The sequence below is a fragment of the Calliphora vicina genome, chromosome 3, assembly GCF_958450345.1.
Source record: "Calliphora vicina chromosome 3, idCalVici1.1, whole genome shotgun sequence".
NCBI classification, from domain to species: Eukaryota; Metazoa; Arthropoda; class Insecta; order Diptera; family Calliphoridae; genus Calliphora; species Calliphora vicina.
In genome coordinates, this window is record NC_088782.1 from 102,170,400 (window position 1) to 102,194,667 (window position 24,268).

Here is a 24,268-nt window from a genome sequence, read left to right on the forward strand (position 1 = left end):
ATACCTACAACTTTGATTAGTTATAGTATTAATTCGAATTAGTTTCCACTTAGTTAATTCAATTTAAGCATATTTCACCAAAATCGTATTACAGAATTAAGATATGTGAGCAATTCATTCCATAAAACCATTCCCAATAAAACAAATAATATAGCTGCATTCAAAGTATTTTAACTGAATAGAATTAATTCATAATAAAATTCCTTTGAATGTTTAAATTGTTGTTACTTTAAATCTAATTCAAATTGCATGAAAAATAGTTTATCTTTGTTTTATTATTAATAACACTGTCCAACAAATTGTGACTTTTTGATTGGAAAAGAATAATTCTGAAAGGGCATGTTTAGTAGATCATTTTTGTAGAATAAATTTATAGTCCAGCTGGTTGAGTTTTTTATTATACACTAATATGAAAAAATTATACTAAATGAAAAAAATGTTGTAAGTTAATGTCTGAGACAATTCTTTGTGTCAGACTTATATTGTGGAATTTTATGGGGATCATTTTTGTGGAAGTTCTTAACCCTCAAGCTCCTCTCTTTAAGGGTCAATTTGTTCCTTTTTCGAGAAAATCAAAAAAAGTCCTTTCAAAAGGGACATTTAAGGCTTAAAATATTCTACGAAATTTTTTGCCGGAAAATTTCAGTGGGGGTCACCAAAGATACTAATGTTGTAAATAATATTATATACTCTTAATTAGCAAAATTAAACGCCACCTTGGGTTTCACATTTTTTTTTAAAAAATCGCCAAAAATCCATTTATGATCCGAATGAACTGAAATTTTAAATATAAATAGTCCTTGAGAAGATCTACAAAAAGCATGCATACATTATAGGGACGCTAATCTATTTCAAAAATGCTGTTGGACAGTGTAATTTACAAATGTTTAAATCCTATTTTTAATTGAACGATTCAACAATTAATTTTGTAAAACAATTAATTTAATACTTCTAAAATACTAAGGCATAAAGGCTTTGAATTAATTCGTAATGAATTCTTTAATATAATGATAAGGATATACAATTTAATTTCGAAAATAGAATTAGGAATTTATTTTGGTTAGACTGTACTTAATTCATCTACATATTTTTTATTTGTTTGTTGGTCATAAATTACAATTTCCTAACAAATTCGAAATTGCATATTTATTGTAAGACACATTGTCGTACAATAAATATGCAATTTTAATTTTTTATAAAAAAACCGACATTTTGTCCTATATGTCACATGTACAAATTATCCTTTTTTGTTTTTCATTACATTATAAATGCAATTGTTATCATTTAATACCCGTACATTATCATGAGTTGCCTCTTTTTTCCTTTTGAAGAAAATTCTATTTCTTTTGTTATTTATTTTTGTTTTTCCTTAAGCCTTTTTAATTGCTTAAGTGTACGTTAGAAGTGTATGCTTTTTTTTAGTATGTTCTTCGTATGTGGTGGTAATAGGTCCTTTGTAGCATAATAATAGTTTTCCCATAACACAGTACAACATTTTTCAGTTCATTGCTTTGGGACTCAATTCTGACAATTGCACGTGAAAGTAGCCCCAAAAATAAGAACTTCTGCATCATTAGTTTTGTCAAGTTGGCTGCCGTTTAATTTAATGGCCATACGATTTTTTTTCCTCAAGGTGGATTTTTATCACTTTTTCTATATTTTAGCACGGTTATATCTCGTATACCGTACGGAATATCTCTTTTGTGGCTGAAGCAAAGTTGTAGATATTGAATAGTAGAAAAAAAGTACGGAACATACCTACTCGAAAAAAGTGCATCCAGTGCCTTAAAAATCGCAAAAATGCCCATTTTTTTAAATTTTTTACCAATTTTTCACCTTTTTTGTTCAATACCTGGATTACAAATGCAATTATGGACTGATCATCATGAAATTAGTGTCTATATAAAAGTTATTTAACATGAATTTTGTATGTATACCATCATTTTTAACAGATTTATTCACTTTAAATTGATTTTCGGAAGCTGGTCTTATATGGGAGCTATGAATAATTATGGACCGATCACAATAAAATTTTTTGACATGAATTTTGTATATATAAAACTTATTTGGAGCGAAATTTGTGTATATACATATATAAATTAAACATTTATGACCGAAAAAGTCCAATTTCGGGAGGACATTTGTATGGGGGCTAGGTGAAATAATGAACCCATTTCAGCCAATTTCAACAGTTTTTGTCCTTGGGCCGAACAAATTATATGTACCGAATTTGTTTATGATCGGTCCATAATTAGTCATAGCTCACATATAAGACACGCTTCCGAAAATCACTTTAAAGTGCATAAATCTGTAAAAAATTATGGTATAAATTTATAAATTTATGATAAATAACTTTTATATAGACACAAATCACACTACCTAATTTCATGGTGATCGGTCCATAACTGGATATGTTATTGAGCAAAAAAGGTGAAAAATTGGTTAAAAAATTTAAAAAATGGTCATTTTGGCGATTTTTAAGGCACTGGATGCATCTTTTTCGGGTGGGTATGTTCCGTACTTTTTTTCTACTATTCAATATCTACAACTTTGCTTCAGCCACAAAAGAGATATTCCGTACGGTATACGAGATATAACCGTGCTGAAATATAGAAAAAGTGATAAAAATCCACCTTGAGGAAAAAAAATGCGTATGGCCATTAAATTAATACGGCAGCCAACTTGACAAAACTAATGATGCAGAAGTTCTTATTTTTGGGGCTACTTTCACGTGCAATTGTCAGAATTGAGTCCCAAAATCATGTGTTGTACTGTGTAAGTATTTCTCTTTCTTGCCATACATTATGATATAATAAGTAGGAAGAAGACATACTGTTCTTTATCAACACTAACGTGCAAGTACCATAGCATTGGTTATGTACAGCAGGGTAATGTTTGCTTTAATATTCCTTGAATGTATGCTTTGCTTATTTCTTAATATTCTATTTTTTTTACAATTTTTTTTTTTTGTAAGAGAAATTTATATAAAAACAGCAACAGCATATGGTTCTTGTAGTTCTTTGTTTTTCGTCAGAACAATGAAAATGAGAATTTTCATTTATGAGCAGATGGTTTTTCTTTTTTTCCCTTCATATTGAGTGTTGTTGAAATGGTATTTTTCTAATTCGTTCGTTGCTTTTTTTTCTAGGTTACTTCTTTACCATCCTTAATTATCCTGCTGTATGATAGTGTAATAGTGAATAAAGAGCTGGGCTCTTGTTTATATGTTAAGGTCGTGTTGTGCATAATTTTAAACACCAGGTTTCGTTTTTTTTTCTCAAGAGATCTAATTGTAGATAGAATAGTATAATCATATGTGTGAGGGCTTAACAGTTTACTACTATTTATTCATTAGTTATGTTAATTCTGTAAAGAAACAAAATAAATATACAAAGAAAATCGTATCCAATAGATATTTTAAAAACACCCTTAAAAGAAACACTTATTTTCAAGATGTAGATGCTAGATCGAATTGGGCAAATGTATGCCATGTAAAGGTGTGGCTGAAGGTACCTGACATTGGAAATTGATAGTACATAAAAATGTTCTTGATTAGGTTAGAAACTAAATACCCTAATGAATAATTGTCCAAAGTGGGCTAGCAAAGGTTCTAAAGAATTAATTCGTAATATACAATTTTCAAAATCAAATCAAATTTGATATTTTAACCATAAAGCATTCATTACGAATTAATTCATAGGCTTAATTCCTTAGTACTTCAAACGTACATGATTTATACCTCATTAAATTCGGTAAAATCGTGGAAACTTCTGAAAAACAATTGGAAATAGAGTAGTTTTCTATCCACAACAGCACTCTTCAGCAGAGTGTTTTGCAGTCCTTCAATATTTCTCATTTAACTACTTTCAAAACTCCCTTTCTCTTCATTTTCTTTAAATATCCTTATGTCTGCAGTTTTTTTGTTTTTAATTTTTGAATTTTCCTTTAGTTTTGAACTTTTTTTTTTCATTTGATTAGTTTTCTTTCTGACCCTGATAGTTTATTTGTCTTAAACAGGGTTGTTTTCCTTGTTTTTCCAGAAAGTCGGTTGTTTTTTTCATGTTACCTTTCTGTCTGTTTCTGTTATTTTCATATCTGTGTGTCCTGTTTAAATGCCATCACTGACAGCTGCTTCTTTTTTATCTCTATTACAAAATTTGCTTTCTTATTTTCTTTACGTCGTTTATTTTCTTCCTTTATGTCTCATTTTATCTTGGTTTTTTTTTGAAGTTGAATTTTAATTGCTTAAAATAATAAATTTTACTCTGTGTTGTTTTGCTCTCGTATTTTCGTTTAACGCATGGTGGTTTATGACATGTGAAACATTATGTATGAATGGAAGGGAAAGGTTTTTCCTAAGGATCTTTTAAAGGTATTACAGTTGAAGAAAACCTTGAAATGGTGCAAATATAACAATTTCAAAAAGATTTTGCCTTAAAATTAAACAAATTTCAAGAATTCCATCTTATTTTAACCACATAACGTACTCTTATCAAATCTCTTTGTATACTGTCAATTTAATTTTTCTGTTTAGAAATCTTGAAAATTAAAACAAAAATTAAAATTATAATTTTCACTCAATAATTTTTATTGAAATTTCCTAAAGAATTTTTAAGATAATTTAAAGTTTATTATGTATAGCTAAATTTGTATGATAAATCAAATTTATTTAACGCGAGCTCCTATTAAACTGATTATAAAACTCTTTCGAAACTGCATTTTTATTCAAAACCCTATTACACAAATCCTTTTGATGTTTTTGCTCTTTGGCCAATTTATCGTTGATTTCCAAAACCTTTTCAAATTCACTTTGTTTTTTCCTTTGCATTTCCATATCTTTCAATTGCAATTCTCGATCCATATTCAATGCATACTGTTCCCACTGTTTATCCATCAACTGCTGTTCCGTTTTTTGTTTCTTGCGATCGATCATTTGCTGCTGCTGATCTTTACGAAACATTTCCAATTCTTCGGGCGTCATGCCTCGATACATGAAGGCAATTTTCTTATTGGGATTTGTTTTAGATTGGGCCACATCTGGATTTTCCGTTAGAATATCACTAGTCAACATATTGTAAATTTCCGCCATGTCATCTTCAGTTTTCTCCTGTTTTTTGCGCAAAGATTCTTGGTGTTTTTGTTTGGCCATTTGGCAATTGTATTGCCTTATGGAATCCACAATTTGATGGCGTACTTTACGCTCAGAATTGGCCATATCTTCTAAACGTTTATCACGTGATTGTATGGATTCTTGTAGCACTTTATCGGCCTGCAATCGAGACTCTTCGGCACGTTTTCTCTCCAATATCTGTTGATCTAACCAGGCTCTTTGTTGTTCTCGCTGTTTTTGCTGACGTTCACGCTGACCCAAATCTTCACCATTGAAAATTTGAGCCGAGGAAATGCCTAAGCTAAAATCGTCATCTGCTAGGCGTACCGGTTGGGATTTTTTAATAGAATCAGGATCATTAAGATCAAATTCACGTCTTTGTTCTTTGCGTTGAAAGCGGCAACGATAGAAGTTAATGTCGCTTTCCACCACACGTTTGCGTTTCTCCAATTCCAATTCTTTGTTGTGCACCACCTTTTGCATCATATCGGCCTGTTGCTCATAGCGACGTTCGTACTCGGTCTCAATTTGTTGCTGTTTCGATTTGTCAGCTATTTGGCGTTCCAAAGTATCCAAGTCGAGCTGAAATTTTTAATAATTTAAACAAAAATACATTTTTAGGTTTAAATTTTTAATTTCCTTATTTTATTTAAATCTTTAAGATAATCTTTTTGAACTCACCCCATATAAACGTTGCTTGGCATTGAATATCCGTTTTTTACGTTCCTCTTCATACTGTTTGCGTTTCTCCAATTTAGCAGCTTCATTTAAATCTGACTGAGTCATAATACCCATATTCATAGCCATTATTCAATTAAGGTCCACTTAAATTATGGTCAGCTTCAAAAGACAATAAATAATTACTAAAATATACGTATTTGTTATGAAAAAATTAAAAATATAATTTTTGACAAACTTCTTTTGTTGTCTAAATACATAGGTACAAAAAAGTTTTCAAAAATACAAATTCCAATTATTGCCTTTGTACACAAATAAAACTCAACTTTAAAATCTTAATGAAATCAATTTTGTGATATTTAAAAACAGCTTAATTTATTTTGAAACTAATTGTTCTGTTGTTGTATTGAAATCTCTTTCTTCCGTCACTTATGATGTTAACTTTCCATTGTTTCTATTTTATTTTTTTTCTTTCGAAATTTTGTTGACATGGAGCAAATATGTTTATTATTTTTTGTGTTTCTTGGGATACAACGTAATGTATCCATTATTTACTCTACACACACATTGAGGGAACGCTTGATTGCCATGTTAACTTACCATACACTATTTAACCATGTTTTGTTTGTTGTTAAAAGTCGTCGACGAGTAGAAGAAGAAGGCTAAAGCAACAACAAAGAAAATACGTTACAAAGTTTCAAATTTAGGTTTTTGTTGTTAAGGAATTCTAAGAAACCCCAAACCGCAACCACAACTACACCACACACCACCGCTTGTTTTTCATGCACTAATCATTTTTAGGTTTAAAATGTTTTCAGTTTAAAAATATGAATGAATCGAGATTAGTTTTGAAAAATAAAATGATTTAAATATGTTTGGGTTTAGGTAGGAGATTATTTAATGGTCAATAAAATCATTATTTCACTTCAGCTTATGGAAACAAGATGAAATGGGTAAAACTAAATTGAATTTTACCCCAAATTCATTAGATTTGTTATATATTTACATAAGATACAGATACATCTTAGTCAAATTTGTAATTTCTAAGAGACTGCTATTAAAGAAGTTTAATAAAAATTTTAAATTTAATTTTTAGTGGAAACTGTTTTAGAAACTATATTCCTTAATTTCAGTTTTTAAAATCATGAACTTTTACCTCTGCAGTTGCTATCATGATAATAGCAGTACCAATATATTTTTAAATATTTTAACTGTGTTTGACAAGCAGAAGATTATGGCCGTCGAATATATTGCCTGCAGCCTGAACTTCCATATAAAATAAGTTAAGACCCGTCAGATCCCAAAATATTACGCCGTTTTCTTGTAGAACAGTTGGCATCTGGCGAACTCCGAACGAGTACCATAATTTATTTAAGTAGTGGCATTGGCCTTGGACTTCGGCTTGACAAATTTGCATCTAGAAGTCTTCTCTTCACAGTCATATCGCTAACTTCTAAATTTAATTCTGTTTTTATTTACCTGGCAGATTTAAATAGATCACATCTGCTGACTCTAACGATATTTCGATTTTCAATATCGTTCAATATAGATTTGCATATCTGGTTATGGTAATATCATCATTTCTTAACTTTAAAATTAATTTTCGTTAAGAAATGGTGCAATGTTTTGCGCGATTAACTAAAACAAGAATTATCGGCAATAAAACATAGTTTTTTATATAAAAAATTATTTTATTTGAGCTCTATGCACTTTGTCCAACCTTTCTCCAATTTTTGCAACCCTTCCATCAAAATACGTTTTTTTTTTTAGATGATTTCATGGTTGGAGTTAAATCTCTTTCCGCCGAGACATTTCTTCAGGTCTGGAAACAAGAAATAGTCACTCGGGGCTAAATCTGAGGAATAGGGCGAAAGCGGGAGAATTTCGTAGCCTCATTCATGGATTTTTGCCATGAAAACTCCTCAGGTATATACCCGATTCTGCGCGAAATTTTAATTTTTTTTTACCAATTTCTCCTCAAGTCCCCGGGTAGTCTGCTATCAATGGCTGACTGTAGAACATAAACTAATTGAATCAGCTTGTTCAAATATTGACAGGAGTCAACTGTCAGATGCCTGTTGACAGGAGCAGTTCAGCCCTTTCAGTAAAGAACCGGGAAATTCAAAAAGTCGTTCGGCATAAAAAAGCCTTTCAATGAAACTTTAGAATTCAGATTTGTCAAGCTTGTTCAAATATTGACAGGAGTCAACTGTCAGATGCCTGTTGACAGGAGCAGTTCTGCCCTTTCAGTTAAGAGCCGGGAAATTCAAAAAGTCGCTCGCATTAAAAAAACCTTTCAATGAACCTATAGAATTTGTTAGGAATGTTTTTTAAGGAATGAATTGCTGAACATTTTCTGTATTCTTCAATTAATTCATTGCTCTGGTTATGAAGAATACCAATAAGCTACTTTTCTAACTGTAGCATACATTTTAATATTTTACCTTATTCCTTACAATTTCACTTGATTTTATAAATTATTTTAACTCTTCTGAGAAATTTATTTTTAAAACACCAAGCACAATAAACTACAATCCCATAGATAAATACACATAGATAGGAAACTGTCTTGTCAAAGACTTATCTCAGTTGTCAAAAACCTATCTGGTATTAGTAAAAAAAAAACTATATAAAAACAAAAACAACACTCGTATGTGTAGTTATTTTGAAACATTTTTCCAGTTTCCGCTCTATGTGTATTTCTCTATGTACATTCCCATATCCTGGCAAATTTTATATACTAGACATTAAATAAACATCTCTTTAGTTTGTATTTGAAGTAATTTCCTTCCTGCTTCAAAAAAAAAACAGAATTGGAATAAAAAAAATCTACAACATTTTGCACATACTTCTCCTGAGGATTTTTATTCATTCTTTTCACTTTTACATATTGTGCACAAAACTAAAATCTTTGGTCCTTTATCCCAAGTATTTTGATTTCATTTTTATTGGCTGTAAAAGAAATTTCATCTCAATAAACTTTAATTCATTTTCTAACTGACATAAACCTAGAATTTCACAGGAGATTTACTTGTGAGAGAAACCATGATGTATGTGAAACAAAAAAAAATTAAAAAGAAAATATAGTCATAAAATAAAATAGATGGCAGACTCTATTATTCGTAATAGTGTTGGTGATTTATTTATTTATTTGTGGCCATTTGACCAGTATTAATCGGGATTGAACGTTAAAAGGGGAGTAGCAATAAAATCCTAAGTAAAATTGTTTATTTTACAAAAATCAAACTTCCACAGGCAAATATTAAAACTGTTGCAAAAATTCTACATCACTACAATATTCTTAAAACTAAACTTCAACCTAAGACTAGTAGTGTTGTAGCATTGTATGTCATAAATATTTTTCGAAACAAAAACAAAACAATAAAAAAATTACGACATACAACGATACAACGCTACGACACCAATTGTGAATTGGGCAATTGTATTTTCAAAAGATACTAAACCACAATACATTAAAACATAACCCTCATTTGGTAATACAACCACAAGAGATGAAAACCAAAAACCAGAAGTGTGACTCTACGGCAACTTCAAAAGTATAACACACCTATTATTTTTGGTTTAAAAACATTGTGACAACATTGAAAACAAGAATCGGAAGACTTATTTGGCGTTTTCATTTCGATATCTTTATTCACTTTATGCACTTTTTTGTTGCCAAAATCTGCTGAAATAATATTTTTTTTCGAATAACCGATTAACCGGAAACTACATATTCTTAGATTCCAATGCATGTTATGTAATCAATCATTCAGTCATACACAAAAAACTCAACCAAAATTTTAATACAATTTGTTGTTGTGTTGATGGATGTTTTGAAAAATCCTACCATGGAATAGAAGCACAAGAACGAACAACTCAAATAAAAGTAATGTTGTTGCTAAAAACCCACAAATATATGATGACAAAACACATTCTTCTGTTTCATTGTAGATAGTTTTGCATATGAATATTTCATATTTGAATTTTAGTTTTTTTTGTATGCAACATCTTGAGTTGGTTTTTTTTGTCCTCGATCTTTGTTGAAGTGAGTATGAATAAACATGAAGCAAATGAATACATATTATTGGTTTAGTGAGCAAATGAGCTAAATCGACTTTTTAGGAAAATTGTGATTTTAATAGAAAATGAAAAAGTAACGAATTTGTTTATAGTTATGCTGTTATAGACTTGTTAATATTGTTAAATATTATAATATTGAAATTTATAGAATTCCAACGAAGCTGTTTTTTTTTCAGGACGAAACCGAACCTAACATTCGGCCGAATGCGAGACAATACGAAAATTTTCAAATTATATTGTTATTCATATCGATTTTAAATACAAATGTGCCAAATATTTATTATTAACAGAGCTTCGAATTAATAATTTCAATTTAAGCTTAATTCACTAAAATCTTAATATTAACTCAAATCTAATAAAAATTTAATGAAAATATTTTTTTCTTCATTAAGTTTTGTTATTGTTTATAAATTATAATAAATAGATTTGAATTGAAGAAAAATTTAATCATTCAATAAATTTTACTAAGCTATTTTATAATGGGTTTGAATTAGTGATGCCAATCCCGGGATTTGTGAAAAAGAATCTTAATTAACAAATCCCGAAATATTATGAGATTTTTGATATTTAGGAAGATTTTTAAAGTACCCAAAATACTTAGAAAGCTAAATTTCAGCATATTTATAATACTAATATCGCTTCAAATCCAAACGCAGCCAGATTTTTTAATTTGAATCAAGGAGCAGCACGTCTCCCTTGCATTAACAGGCTTTTACACAATTTACACTTTTACGAAATTTATGTTCAAGTTATTTTCTGAAGGAGACTAGGGGCAAATGTAGCCCGATTTCGGCAGTACTTTACAGTATAATTTCAGAGTACTTACAACTTATTTTGTGCAAAATTTTATAAGGATTGCCGCATAATCAATATATTTATGACTGCTCAAACAGTACTCCGGGGGACAATTGTATGGAGCTAGGGGAAATCATGGACCATTTTATTTTAATTTAATGCACTAGTTTTTGATTTGTTATATTTTTACTTAAATATATTAATGAAATAATAGTTTTTATTGTTGAATTTGATGTTTTTGACGTTTAACTAAAATCCCGAAGTCCCGAAAAATCCCGGGATTTACATTTCTAAAATCCCGAATCCCGGGATTTGTAAAACCCAGTCCCGTTTGGCATCCCTAGTTTGAATTAAAGAAAACTTAAATGATTCAATATGGAATTAATTATATTAAGAATTAATTCAAGGAATAAATTTGTAATGATTTCTCGACGGCACATTTTGGGATAAAACATTGTTTTAAATCCAACGAGGGAGTTAAAACAATACAAAATATATTAAGAAATGGTATAAGAAAATCACCAAACCACTTCTTTTAAACAATGTATGTATATTTAATTATCAAATTTAAAACAAAAAAAAAAAAAACTATTTTTGTCTCTTTTGTAAATATTATATAAAGGGACTTAGCATGTTTGCACACTAAGCTACCATGTGACGAAAGGTATTTAAAGTTATATTTCTTCCATTTTATGAAAATGTCAAAATAAGTCTTTAAAACATTTCCCAATGTTCGGTAAACCGAATTCGACTAGTTTCTAGTCGTTTTTGAAACCACTCGCTTTGCTTTTTCTTTCATAAGTCGATTACTCCCCTGTTCGTTGAACCGAATCCGAGTAACGATTTCGTTTTCAAACAAATTCACATATTGTAAAACCCAGTCCCGTTTGGCATCCCTAGTTTGAATTAAAGAAAACTTAAATGATTCAATATGGAATTAATTATATTAAGAATTAATTCAAGGAATAAATTTGTAATGATTTCTCGACGGCACATTTTGGGATAAAACATTGTTTTAAATCCAACGAGGGAGTTAAAACAATACAAAATATATTAAGAAATGGTATAAGAAAATCACCAAACCACTTCTTTTAAACAATGTATGTATATTTAATTATCAAATTTAAAACAAAAAAAAAAAAAACTATTTTTGTCTCTTTTGTAAATATTATATAAAGGGACTTAGCATGTTTGCACACTAAGCTACCATGTGACGAAAGGTATTTAAAGTTATATTTCTTCCATTTTATGAAAATGTCAAAATAAGTCTTTAAAACATTTCCCAATGTTCGGTAAACCGAATTCGACTAGTTTCTAGTCGTTTTTGAAACCACTCGCTTTGCTTTTTCTTTCATAAGTCGATTACTCCCCTGTTCGTTGAACCGAATCCGAGTAACGATTTCGTTTTCAAACAAATTCACATATTTTGGTGTTCTGTAAATCGAATCCACATGATTTACTCGTTTTACTTTCGAGTAAAATCGTGCAAACATCAATTTGTCAATTATTCGTTTTTAAAAATCGCTCGTTCTTGAAATCACTCGATTTACATTGAACCGAATCCAACGTTTTCGAATTCAAATATTTTTGTGTTCTTTAAATCGAAACCCCTTGATTGACTCGTTTTATTTTTGAGTAAGCAAATTTCTATCAATGTTATTTGCAGAACAACTATTGATCGTTTATTCGTTTTTGAAATCAAACGATTTATGGAAGAGAGGCGTGAAAGTTTAACCCTTCGTTAGTCGCAATCAGACTAATCGCAATGTATCAAATTGATATCAAATAAAAAAGACGCGTTTGAAAATTATCTCATCACTTTTTATTTCGAAAACATAAAAACAATATTAAATGCAATGTATTTAAAAGAGTAATACAAAAAAAATGTCAGTAAAAATATGATTTTATTAAAAAATAGCTTAAAATTGTTGTTGTTGTTGTTGTAGCAGCATGAACAATTTACAATAATCAATCTGGATGTTCTGGTGGTTCTGCATGTTGTTCAAGTCCAAGAAATTGAGCTACTTCAACAGGATGAGTCCATAAATCCATTGGACTGAGTGAAGTAGGGTTGGCTGAACAGTTAAATATGTGGAGGGTGTCATGAGGACCCTGACCACATGCTGGGCATAAGTTAAGGACGGCACGGTCTATGCGAGACCAAAAGGCATTAAGCCTGTTGCTCCATCCTGATCTAAGTTGTGCCAGAACGACTCTTGTTCCACGCGGCAGAACCTTCTCGGCGTCTGCTATCGGTGGTGGGCGACCTCCAAGTACGACATTCATACGGTATCCTGCTACCGCGGAATTGATGTCGTCTCTGTGAATGTCGTTCAAAGCTGTCATATACGAGCGGCGATCAAATGGATCCTGCACATACCTCTGTATGTTCTCCTCGTATTTCCGAAGGTCCTGTCTGACATGCCTCGGGGGAGATTCCAACTGTGTGATGTTGAAGTTTGGATGACTCCTCCGATGACATCCCAGAAGGAACTGTTGCGTCAACATGACGTTGTGTTCCTTGTGTTCCTTGGCTTAAAATTTAAAAATATTTGCCTGTATCAACCAGATCAGTTGCGAGAAACCGAGGGTTAATTAAACCTTCTACATGAAAATGTCGCAAATATACAAGACTTTTTAAAAGTTTTCATACTTTTATTCGTCTGCCTTGACCTATAAAACCTTCAATTTGAAAACTTGACTTCCACATAAACATTAAAAATTCATAAATTCTGAAGTAAATATGATAAAATCACGAAAAAAAAGTATAATGAGAATGAAACCAAATAAATATGTATATTGGAAAGGGTAGGAGAGGAGCAGAGGTTTTTAATATTAAACCAAAAGTTTAATATTTATAAACGTTTTTATATTTCTTAATTTTTTTAAAAGATTTTTTTTATATACATAACAATGATAACAAAACTAAGCCTTCTTGCTTTGGGCCTACCGACTATGTGTACATATACAATACTTATTTTAAAATTTCTTAGGTGATTTTTGGTAATATTTTACTTTACGCCTTTTTTCCACATCATTTGGGCTTCATTTTTCTTTTCCTACACAACAATTACATGTTGTGCATTTTAAATGACAAAAATGTTTTAAACGAAATATAATAATAGACACGTTCAAATAACCAGCTCATGTTGAAAATGTGTTAAGAATTTCATATGATGAACATTTTTTATAATACGTTGTTGGTTTTTTTATTTAACATTTTTTATTTTGAAGTGGTTCAAAACCCTAACAATTGAAAAGACATAAAATAAATGCCTTTAATGCTGGTGTGAGTTTTTGTTCGACGAATAATTGTTGGCGTTGTGTAAACAAGCTATTAAGTGGCCGTTTAAAAAATAATTTCAATGTTTTTATTTTTATTTTATTCTATTCATTCACATGGGTGGTAAATGAAATGAAATGCCAATTTACAATTATTTATTAACACTAATTGAGCCGTTAAAACTGTTGAATAAAATAGTTAAAGGAATAATAAATAGGTGAGATTTATTGGAAATTTGTTCACACGAATAATTGGATCATAGCAGCTACGTACTTCAATCTCAAATTGCCAACTCTCAGTGTCTTTTTGCAAAAAAATAATGATGTGAGTTTGAAAACACGATCGAAAAAGAAAACTTATTATTAAACCATTTTTATTATAGTGTATGGTTTAACAATGCTTTCAAAATCCTTTAGATCGCAATCATGGATTACATAATTAATTTGCAATACTATTAGTGTATAAGCGTACGCATTGCCAAAGTTCTGATCACTGATCGATATTAAAATATCTCTCTCTTGCGAAAAAGAAAACGTATTAGTTTTTAATATGAAATCATGCTTTCAGAAACCTTTGGATCGCAATCATGGATTACATAATGAATTGCAATCATATTAGTGTATAAGCGTATCCATTGCCAAGGTTCTGATCCCCGATCGATATTGAAAAATCTCTCTCTAATAACATTTGAAGCGATTTTTCTAATAAACATTTGAAGGCCTTTGGAATAACTTGAAAATCATTACCATTTAGACACCTTATGGCTTTAATAGTGTTAAAAACTTCACTAATTCTTTTGTGAACATAAATGATTAAGAGTGTTAAATAAAAGTTGATTTTTTTTGTATTGCATGTTGTTTAAATAATTATAAAAAAATAAAAATTACCAAAATACTCACTCAAAATCATTTAAAACAATAAACAAATACAAACAAACAACCAAATATTCATAATTTCTTTAAATTATTTATTTATTTATTAACACCCTCTACTCGCATACATACACCATATTTAATTCATATGAAACGAACAAACTTCCAAGATATAACATCCATTTATATGGGCGCTTTAATTTAAATGTCTTCTCATTAATTTTAAACAAGTCTTACATACAGTACAAATAGTGTACCTACTACTACAATAATGGGGGTCTGAAAGATGATCACGGCAATAAAGATAACATCACTCTCAATTTTTGTCTTCAAATTATAAGCGTAGCCTATTAAACATACACCAAAAATAGTTTACATGTATGTAGATCTTGCCTCTTACTCTTACGTTTATTATTATTAATATTATTATGAACCCATATTCATAATTTTTTGTTTCCCTTGTAAAGATTTGTTTATTTTTCGTATTTGTGGAATTCGGTATTTGACGTTTGATGTTTCCTTTGGTTTTCTAAGATGGTTTCTATGTTTGTATTTGTTAAATTTTGGTTTTCAAATCAAATTTCTCACATCATATTAATTGTCTTAACATTTATATCTATCTACCTTTAATCATGTCAGTATTTTACGGTTTTTATGAGTTTTATCTTAAAAATCAATCTGATTTTTGTGGTAATTTTTTTTTTTAACAAGCAGCTGCAGCTGTTTAATTTACATAAATTTCGATTATCATAAAAATTGGAGCATCGTATTTGGAGGTTTTTCATGTTAAATAGTTTTGGGCTTTTAGAAATGTTTCAAATATGTAGGAAATGGATTGTGGAAAACAGATGTTCGGTTCTCGTATTAATCAGATTTACATGTTTAGTAAAAGCTGTAATGTGTTATTTTTGAAAAAGCCAATGATTTGAAAATGAAAAAAAGGATAGAAAAATATTTGGCAGCATCATAAAATTGTTTTCAGTTTCGGTCAACAAATTGGAGGAAAATATCAAATGCCGGCATAATTTAGTGCAGTTCTTTTTGAGCTTCCATCATAGGTCTTTATGCAGTTCAATCTTAGCTTCAATCGTAGGTATTTATGTTTCTTAAATTTCAGCTTCAATCGTAGGTCTTCATGTGTCTTAAATTTCAGCTTTAATCGTAGGGGTTTATGTAGTTAAATTTTTGCTTCAATCGCAGGTCTTTAAGTTTTTAAATTTTATATTCAATTGTAGGTCTTTATGTTTCTTAAATTTCAGCTTCAATCGTAGGTCTTTATGTAGTTCAATTTTAGCTTCAAACGTTAGACTTTATCGTAGGACTTTATGTGGTTAAATTTTAGCTTCAATCGCTAGACTTTATGTAGTTCAATTTTAGCTTCAATAGTAGGTCTTTATGTGGTTAAATTTTAGCTTCAATCGCTAGACTTTATGTAGTTCAATTTTAGCTTCAATCGTAGGTCTTTATGTGGTTCAATTTTAGCTCCAATCGTTATACTTTATGTAGTTCAATCGTAGGTCTTTATGTAGTTCAATTTTAGCTTCAAACGTTAGACTTTATCGTAGGACTTTATGTGGTTAAATTTTAGCTTCAATCGCTAGACTTTATGTAGTTCAATTTTAGCTTCAATAGTAGGTCTTTATGTGGTTAAATTTTAGCTTCAATCGCTAGACTTTATGTAGTTCAATTTTAGCTTCAATCGTAGGTTTTATGTGGTTCAATTTTAGTTTCAATCGTTAGATCTTATGTAGTTCAATTTTAGCTTCAATCGTGGGTATAAAATGTCACGAATTACCATCAACAAATTGAAATGTCTTCAATTCAAACGAAAGAACAAAATCCAATAAATATATACTTACGATCTGGATGATCACAACATTAAATATGTTCAAAAAGAGCTAAATCTATCAAATAAGACTGCCAAAGAATGAAGACATCGGCAATGACAAATAATGAAAGACTCGACTAAAAACACTACTGTACAGTACTGACTTTTGCCGGACATAAGTAACAATTTAGCAATTTTCAAAACACAAGTCTATTTATTATCTTTCTTGTCCCGTAAATCAAATCGTTTTCAAAAACATAAACTATATTTTGGTGTTCTGCAAATTGAACGATTTATAACAATAAAACTGGTTTAATTACTCTAAAGTAAAACGAGTAATTCGTGTGGATGAAAAAATGTGATGTTTTTTATTATCAATTCAATATTATCACTTCTACAATATATTTAATTTAAAAATGTCCCCTCTTTTTCCCATTTCAGAAAAAACATCGTCCCAAACCTCACTATATGCGACGTCAAACTGATATCAACTACTCAATGCGCACTATACTCGTAGATTGGCTAGTGGAAGTTTCCGAAGAATACAATTTGGATACTGAAACTTTGTATTTGTCCGTATCCTATATTGATCGTTTCCTCAGTCACATGTCGGTGGTACGCAATAAATTACAATTGGTTGGCACGGCTGCCATGTATATTGCATCGTAAGTATTTTTACTTTAAGTGAACTGAAAATAAAACTATACACATACTAAGTATAGCTCATTTAAATAATTGTATTGTAGTTAATAAGAAAAAGAGAAAATATGCAATATTGAATAGCACTTTACGATATTGTTAAAACAAAAAAAAAATAATACCGAAATGTATTGGCAAATCTTTGGGTGTTGAGCAATTTGTTTGCACACTACTTTCATATAAGGGTTTTCAAAAAAGGGTGTTTGAATAGTAATTGATATTCTAACAAATATTTCTTTACATTTGTTGTATTTATATGAGGCTTTCTCACAAAACTGTTTAGAAATTTAAAGGAAATAATTTGAAAACAATTACAGTATTGGCTAATTTCTCATACATCAAGGGAAAATAAATTTTCGGAGGAAAGCTCAATTACTGCTATCATAATAGCCGAGTCTTTTATTCTTCAAACTACTTCCAATTACCTAATTTTACTCCTCTTCTCAAAACACCCTTTATTTCTATCCTGTTCTGTTTCCACTTTTATTGCTAACAATTTGTTATTATTTATCAAACTGTAGTTGGAGTTGCACAAGAAAAAACCACTATTCCGATGCTGTTGCTCCTTTAAGGAAATAAAATAAATGTTTTTTTGTATTCAGTCAAGAAAGACAATATCATCATTATTGTTCTTCTTGTTATAGTTGCAGCTAAACAACATCTTAAAGCATCTTCTCTTTACAAAAATCTTACAATATTCCACACTTTTATCACTACAACTCTACTTAGCAAGATTTCTACTTTATTTAACTTTATTATTAACGTTGTTGTTTTTTCTCCAACTTCTTTAGATTGACAGCAATTTGTTGTGGTTGTTGTTGAATTGTTGGTAACGATTCCATTTTTTTTTTTGCTTTCTACCCCTACCTCATAAACAATTTATAAACGAGCTGTACAAACTTTTTGGAAATAAAAAACTTTATTTTCCTTTGATTAATATTGCAATTTTTGAATAAAAAAAGGGGGAGCTATTTTTGATAGATTCATTAAGTTTATTTTTTGACAGATTAACAGAAAAATAGCTTTCTTTCTATATTTTTGTAATGTTAAAAAAATTTCAGTGATAACATTTGATTGTCGGGCTAGTAGTAATGGATTTATAATAAGATTTTTAATCTTATGAGAACATATTGAAACTGGAAAATTGAAATCTATTTGCTTTCATAGAAAGTAGAAGGTTTATTTTGATGCTATCAAAATTTCTGTTAACATTATATCCCATACTGCTACCATGTAGGAGTTTATGAAGCTGACTTTTTCCACGATTTCACATAATTTTTTTTATCCCTAAAATAATAATTGCACACCTCAGACTCGATATCCAGTTGATGTATTTGCTAACAATATATTTCTATGTAACCCTTAGTAAAAACCCATTCCTCTTCCAATTCGGCGAAACATCATGAGTAAAAAAATTGAATGTGTTGTATTCGCTTTATGTATCCTTTTTGCGGTTGCTACTTGATGTGTGAGTGGTGGCTGAGAGTTTGAATTGTTCTGTATTCACTGCATTGCTGATACATGTTGCTGCATTATTGATAAACAACAAGTTTTGAAAAATGATTTTTTCAATTTTTCTAGTTTTCTTTGTTTTTTTAGCACTTTCAACAACATAGTTAATACTCGTAGTAGTTGGCAAACAACTTAAATTTTATGGTTTACTTTAACATTTGTTTTTTTTTTGTGTTTGTTTAATTTTAGAAAATATGAAGAAATCTATCCACCAGATGTAGCTGAATTTGTTTTCATAACCGATGATACCTACAATAAGGCTCAAGTTTTACGCATGGAACAGATTATTTTGAAAATTTTAGCTTTTGACTTGTGCACACCCACTGCCTATGTATTCATTAACACCTATTCCGTGCTTGTTGACATACCCGATAAAGTGAAGTTTCTCACTTTGGTAAGTTTTTTTTTTTTAATTAAAATTTTTAATAGATTTTTAAATAATTACTGTTTATTTTATATAATTATTTTAGTACATTGCTGAATTGTCTTTGCTGGAAGCTGATCCCTATTTACGTTTCCATCCTTCACTTATTTCGGCTGCTTCTTTGGCTTTGGCCCGTCATTTATGCAATTTACCCATTTGGTCTGCGGAATTGGAAGAAATCACTACTTACCGTATGGAGGATTTGAAAGAGGTCTTCCTGTGTTTGTGTAAAACTCATAATGCTGCTGCAGCTTTGCCTCAACAGGCTATACAGGAGAAATATAAGGCAGAAAAGTAAGTATTGAACAGGAAAATTGGTTTAAAACAAAACTCTATACTAATATCTGGTATATCTGGTACATATTTGAAACATTTTTTTTTCTATTTTATAGAAAATTTTCTTTGGACAATTTATAAATAAATAACTACAATTTTTTCTAAAAAATATGATTAATAACTTGAATTTTTCATAGAATATTAAACTCTAAATGTATCGATAACTGTAATTTTCTCAAGAAAATATGTCGATAATCAAAATTTTCTCCAAAAATATCATCGAAAATTTAATTTTCTATAGAAAATTTGTCGATAACCCGTTTCTCTTCCAATAGAAATTTCTATAAGACTTGTCGCTATAAAATTAAGAAATCTAGAATTTTCAACAGAAAATTTATTTGTAACTAAACTTTTGAAATACAAATTTCTGTAGACAATTTTGTAACTATTTTTTTTATTATAAAATGTATTGATTCCTATAATTTTCTCCAGAAAATTGATCGACAATTTGAATATTCTATAGAAAATGTATCGATAACTTAAAGTTTTTCTATAGGAATTTTATCGATAACTAGAATTTTCTCTAAAAAAATTATCGAATTTTCTAATAACTTGAAATTTTTATAGAAAATTTATCGATAATTTGATTTATCTCTAGAAATTGTATTAAATAACTTGAAGTTTCTATAGAAAACATATCGATAACTTGAATTATCTGTAGAAAACTTATCGATAACTGGTATTTTCTATAGAAAATTTATCGATAACTTGAATTTTATATAAAAATGTATTCATAACTTGAATTTTCTATAAACAATTTATCGATAACTTGAATTATCTATAGAAAACATATCGATTAATTGTATTTTCTATAGAAAATATATAACTTAAATTTTCTATAAACAATCTATAAAAGTTGAAAAAACTTATCGATAACCTGAGTTTTTATAGATAACTTGAGTTTTCTATAACATAGTTATCGATGACTAGAATTTTCTAAAATTAATTTATCAATAGCAAATATTCCGTACAAAATTTATTTTCTATAATTTTTTGTATTTTTTGTTGAAAATTGAAGATTTGTTAATGAATCAATTCAATTTACCACTGTAGATCTGGCAATATAGAAAAAATATTTATAATATAAACATAAGCATACTTTTAGGCTTGATAAATAATTTCAAACAAAAATTTTAATAAATTTTCTCATATTTTTTAGACACCGTCATGTTTCAACTATAACATCCCAGAATATCTCCGAAGAACAATTTGATGAAATTGTAAAAAAATACAATGAATTGTCTGAAAAAAGTAAAGAACAAATTAATGGCGCAGCTACAGGGTCTAATACAACAACGTCATCTTCGTCAAAAGTTAATTTGTTTTTTAAGTTTTAAGTTAATTTAAATGTTTCATTTCTTTTTGTTTTATGTATTTTTTCGTTTTTTATTATTAAATTTAAGAAAAGAAACAATGAGGAATTTTAGATTTTAGCTAATAATTTTTATATAAAATTAATAATTGATTTTGATGAATTTAATTTCAATTATTATTATTTTATTTTAAACAAAGCAAAACAACAACAAAAACATAAGTAGACCATTTAATTGGGCGCTCAAAATAATTATTATAATTTTGTTGTGTCTCTTTTAAATGTAATTTAAAAATATTTATTAAAAATTAATAAGAATTATTACAAAAAAAAAAAATAATGGCAAATAAAATATCATGCTTTAACAAAAAGAAAAAAAAAAACTTTGAAACTGATATTTGCAGTAATACAAAACGAACAAACAAACCTAGAAAAAAAAACAAAATTTTCTTTTAAAGAAAATTAAAACATTTTTTTTATTAAAATAAATATCTTTTTGGACAAAATTCAAATGTTTTGTCATTTTGAAAAGATTTCATAAACTATAACTATTAGCATTTTATAAAAAAAACAAGCTGTATTTATTTGCCATTATAAACAAATTTTAATTATATTTTGTTAACTTTAAGTCAGTATATTTTAAAAACTATTTCTATGTTTCTACTTTTAAACACAATTTATATACTCCATAAAATTCTTTAAATATATAATTCTATATTTTTATATTTAAAATGTCATGACACCCCTAGAGTCATCTATTATTTATATATTGTAAAAACTAATTGTTTTTGTCACTGTTTCAAGTTCTGTGAACCCAAAAGAAGAAAAATAATCTCAAAATATATACAATAACAATATACATGTCGCAAAGAAATTTTATAACACACAATCTATTTTATGAAAAGCATATATTATCATTAGGGTTCTTTAATCAGTTTAAATTTACATTACTCAACAGTATCTTCAGTGCGTCCTTGATGTTTTTTCACTGTTGCATTTGTCACATTCTCACCATTCTGCTGAAACAGTTTTATTCTCTGCTATAGAAACCATCATTACTTTAAGTTAAACTGAAGACTTTACAAGAATTAGGCTACATTTTAGAAAAATTTTCTTTGCATGTAATTATACCGTTTCTATTTATATTTTGCTTGTACGAATGCTATGAAATTACAATTATATAGTTTTTATGCAAGGCCTTTTAAAATTTCTAATTTTCTCAAAAGCGTTCGAATAAAGGAAATTATCAAGAGAAATTCAATTTAGTTATATTAGGGGATTCAGAAGCCTACCTACAAAGTTAAACTCCCAGCAAATGATATTAATCAGGAGCTACTCCTCTTCTCCATAAATAAATTTTAGATTACATTACACAAGAAAATAAAGATACACCCAGCACTGTATTCAAAATAATAATTCTGTTATATACAACCTTTCACACATTTCGTTCGGAATTTAGTAGTTATTATACCTAACGATTTAATTTTAGCTTCTTCAGATTCCGTTGGACTTAGTTAATTCCCAAAATAACTAATAATTTGACAAAGTTTTGTGTATTAAAACCAACGTTAAGTTTTTGTAAATGAAATTCATTAAACATTTTGGAAACACCAATAATTAGAAACAAATATCAATTCCACTTGGAAAACTGAAAGTGATATCATTTCGAAAAAACTTTTCGTTTTACTTTTCTGAAGGAGCAAAATAATTAATAATTTATACTTTCGATCGGAATGTGGAATTCTGTGACAGTGGGGATAGAAGAGAGAAAAAGCATTTATGGGCCGATTATGGATGGCAACCGAACTTCAGTTGCCTAAATGATATTACAGATGGCAACTGGCAGCATCATTTTCTGTTGCCAAATGGCAACCAGAAATTTGTGGGCAACCACAACGCAACTGAAGTTCGGTTGCCATCCATAATTGAAACAATAGGGAGTTTAACTTTATTTACAATTAAGTATCTGCTTCATGAATTCTAAACAAAGCCGATATTATTAAAAGCTTATTAAATTTAATAAAGGTTTACTACACACTTTGCTTAATAAATCATTATTAACTCTATTAAATATTTGTGTAATATTTTTACATACATTTGAAATACATTTAACCTAAACATAAAACAGATTCAGCAATTTAAATTTAAAAAAAAATACAAGACATTAAGGTTAAGAAAACATAATACATTTTACACTTGATTCAACACATTAATTTATAATAGAATTGTAATAATTCAAATACTAATGGGCTTTGACAACAAACGCTCATTATATCAAAGCTTTCATCAGTTTTGGAAATATTTTCGTATGTATTTTAAGATCTTTGGATAAATAACTAATAAAATATTTATAGATTTCTTTAAAAAAAAAAGACGCTTATTATATTAAAAATAATTTTTTTACTGTCTTACACAAACGTACACTTACTATGCTATTAATTAATTTAATTATTTTATAATCATACATTTATTTTAACAATTATAACAAAAAAAAATGCCATAAGAAATAAAAATTGACAAATTCATTGCTCCAACAATAATGTAATATTTGTTTTCATATTTTTTTTTTGTTTTTGGTCATATGGAGTTGTCGTATTTAGAAGCAGCGCAATGATGTATTTCCGAACAGATATTTTTAATGAAATTTGTAAAAAAAAAAAATTGAGAAAATCAATTCATTCCGAAAAAAACTTTGTTTTACTTTTTCTGAAATAATTTAGGTGGTTGTGGCCAAGGTATAAAGTAAAATAATTAACATAATATTTATATTATGTTCCATTCATTACATAAATACTTGTACAACTATTGTAAAATCGGACAACACAACTTATACAATATTGATTGTGTGTTGAACAATAAAATTAGTTTAAGATTTTTTTTGCAGTAAGCCTTTCGTATTTCCGTATTTCAATTTATACACAATTAAATATTTATGAAATGCGAAAGAGTATTTCATACAACTTTTTCTGTCTTATTGTGAATTTACACATGCATGTGGATGTGTACAAATATCAAACAAATTGAAAGTGACAACAGGTCATCGAGAATTAATTTTAAAATCAAGTACATAATTTAATGTTAACTAAAACGAATTAAAATGTTAAACAGTGAAATAAATATATATCAAAATACCAAATTTTAACTAATTTTATTCACTAAAGGGCAAACATTTTCATGTAATATAACGATACTAATAAGAAGAAATTATTATAACTGGTCTAAAGAAAGGCCTGGGGCCGAATTACCGCATTCGATATCGATTAAGAAATTTAGTACATCATAATAGTGGTTACAGATTTGAATGCATCGTAGAATATCATTTAAATAGACAACCTA

At 28.8% G+C, this 24,268-nt stretch overlaps 2 protein-coding genes across 2 annotated transcripts in view; one reads left to right on the top strand and one right to left on the bottom strand.

The window, feature by feature from the left end:
• CycA (cyclin A) overlaps nt 1-22,711 on the top strand; it is a 31,869-nt gene extending 9,158 nt beyond the window's left edge. Inside the window, exons 4-7 of the mRNA XM_065505567.1 lie at nt 17,091-17,314; nt 19,050-19,254; nt 19,331-19,578; nt 20,780-22,711. Coding sequence (XP_065361639.1) covers nt 17,091-17,314; nt 19,050-19,254; nt 19,331-19,578; nt 20,780-20,957 — 855 coding nt within the window. The 3' untranslated portion in view covers nt 20,958-22,711. The remainder of the gene's footprint in view (nt 1-17,090; nt 17,315-19,049; nt 19,255-19,330; nt 19,579-20,779) is intronic.
• LOC135954876 (RIB43A-like with coiled-coils protein 2) lies at nt 4,639-6,010 on the bottom strand. The gene is made up of 2 exons (XM_065505120.1): nt 5,792-6,010; nt 4,639-5,692 (listed from the first exon to the last, which is right to left on the bottom strand). The coding sequence occupies exons 1-2, from the start codon at nt 5,915-5,917 to the stop codon at nt 4,670-4,672; spliced, it is 1,149 nt and encodes a 382-aa protein (XP_065361192.1). The 5' UTR covers nt 5,918-6,010; the 3' UTR covers nt 4,639-4,669.
• Nucleotides 22,712-24,268: the final 1,557 nt, after the last annotated feature.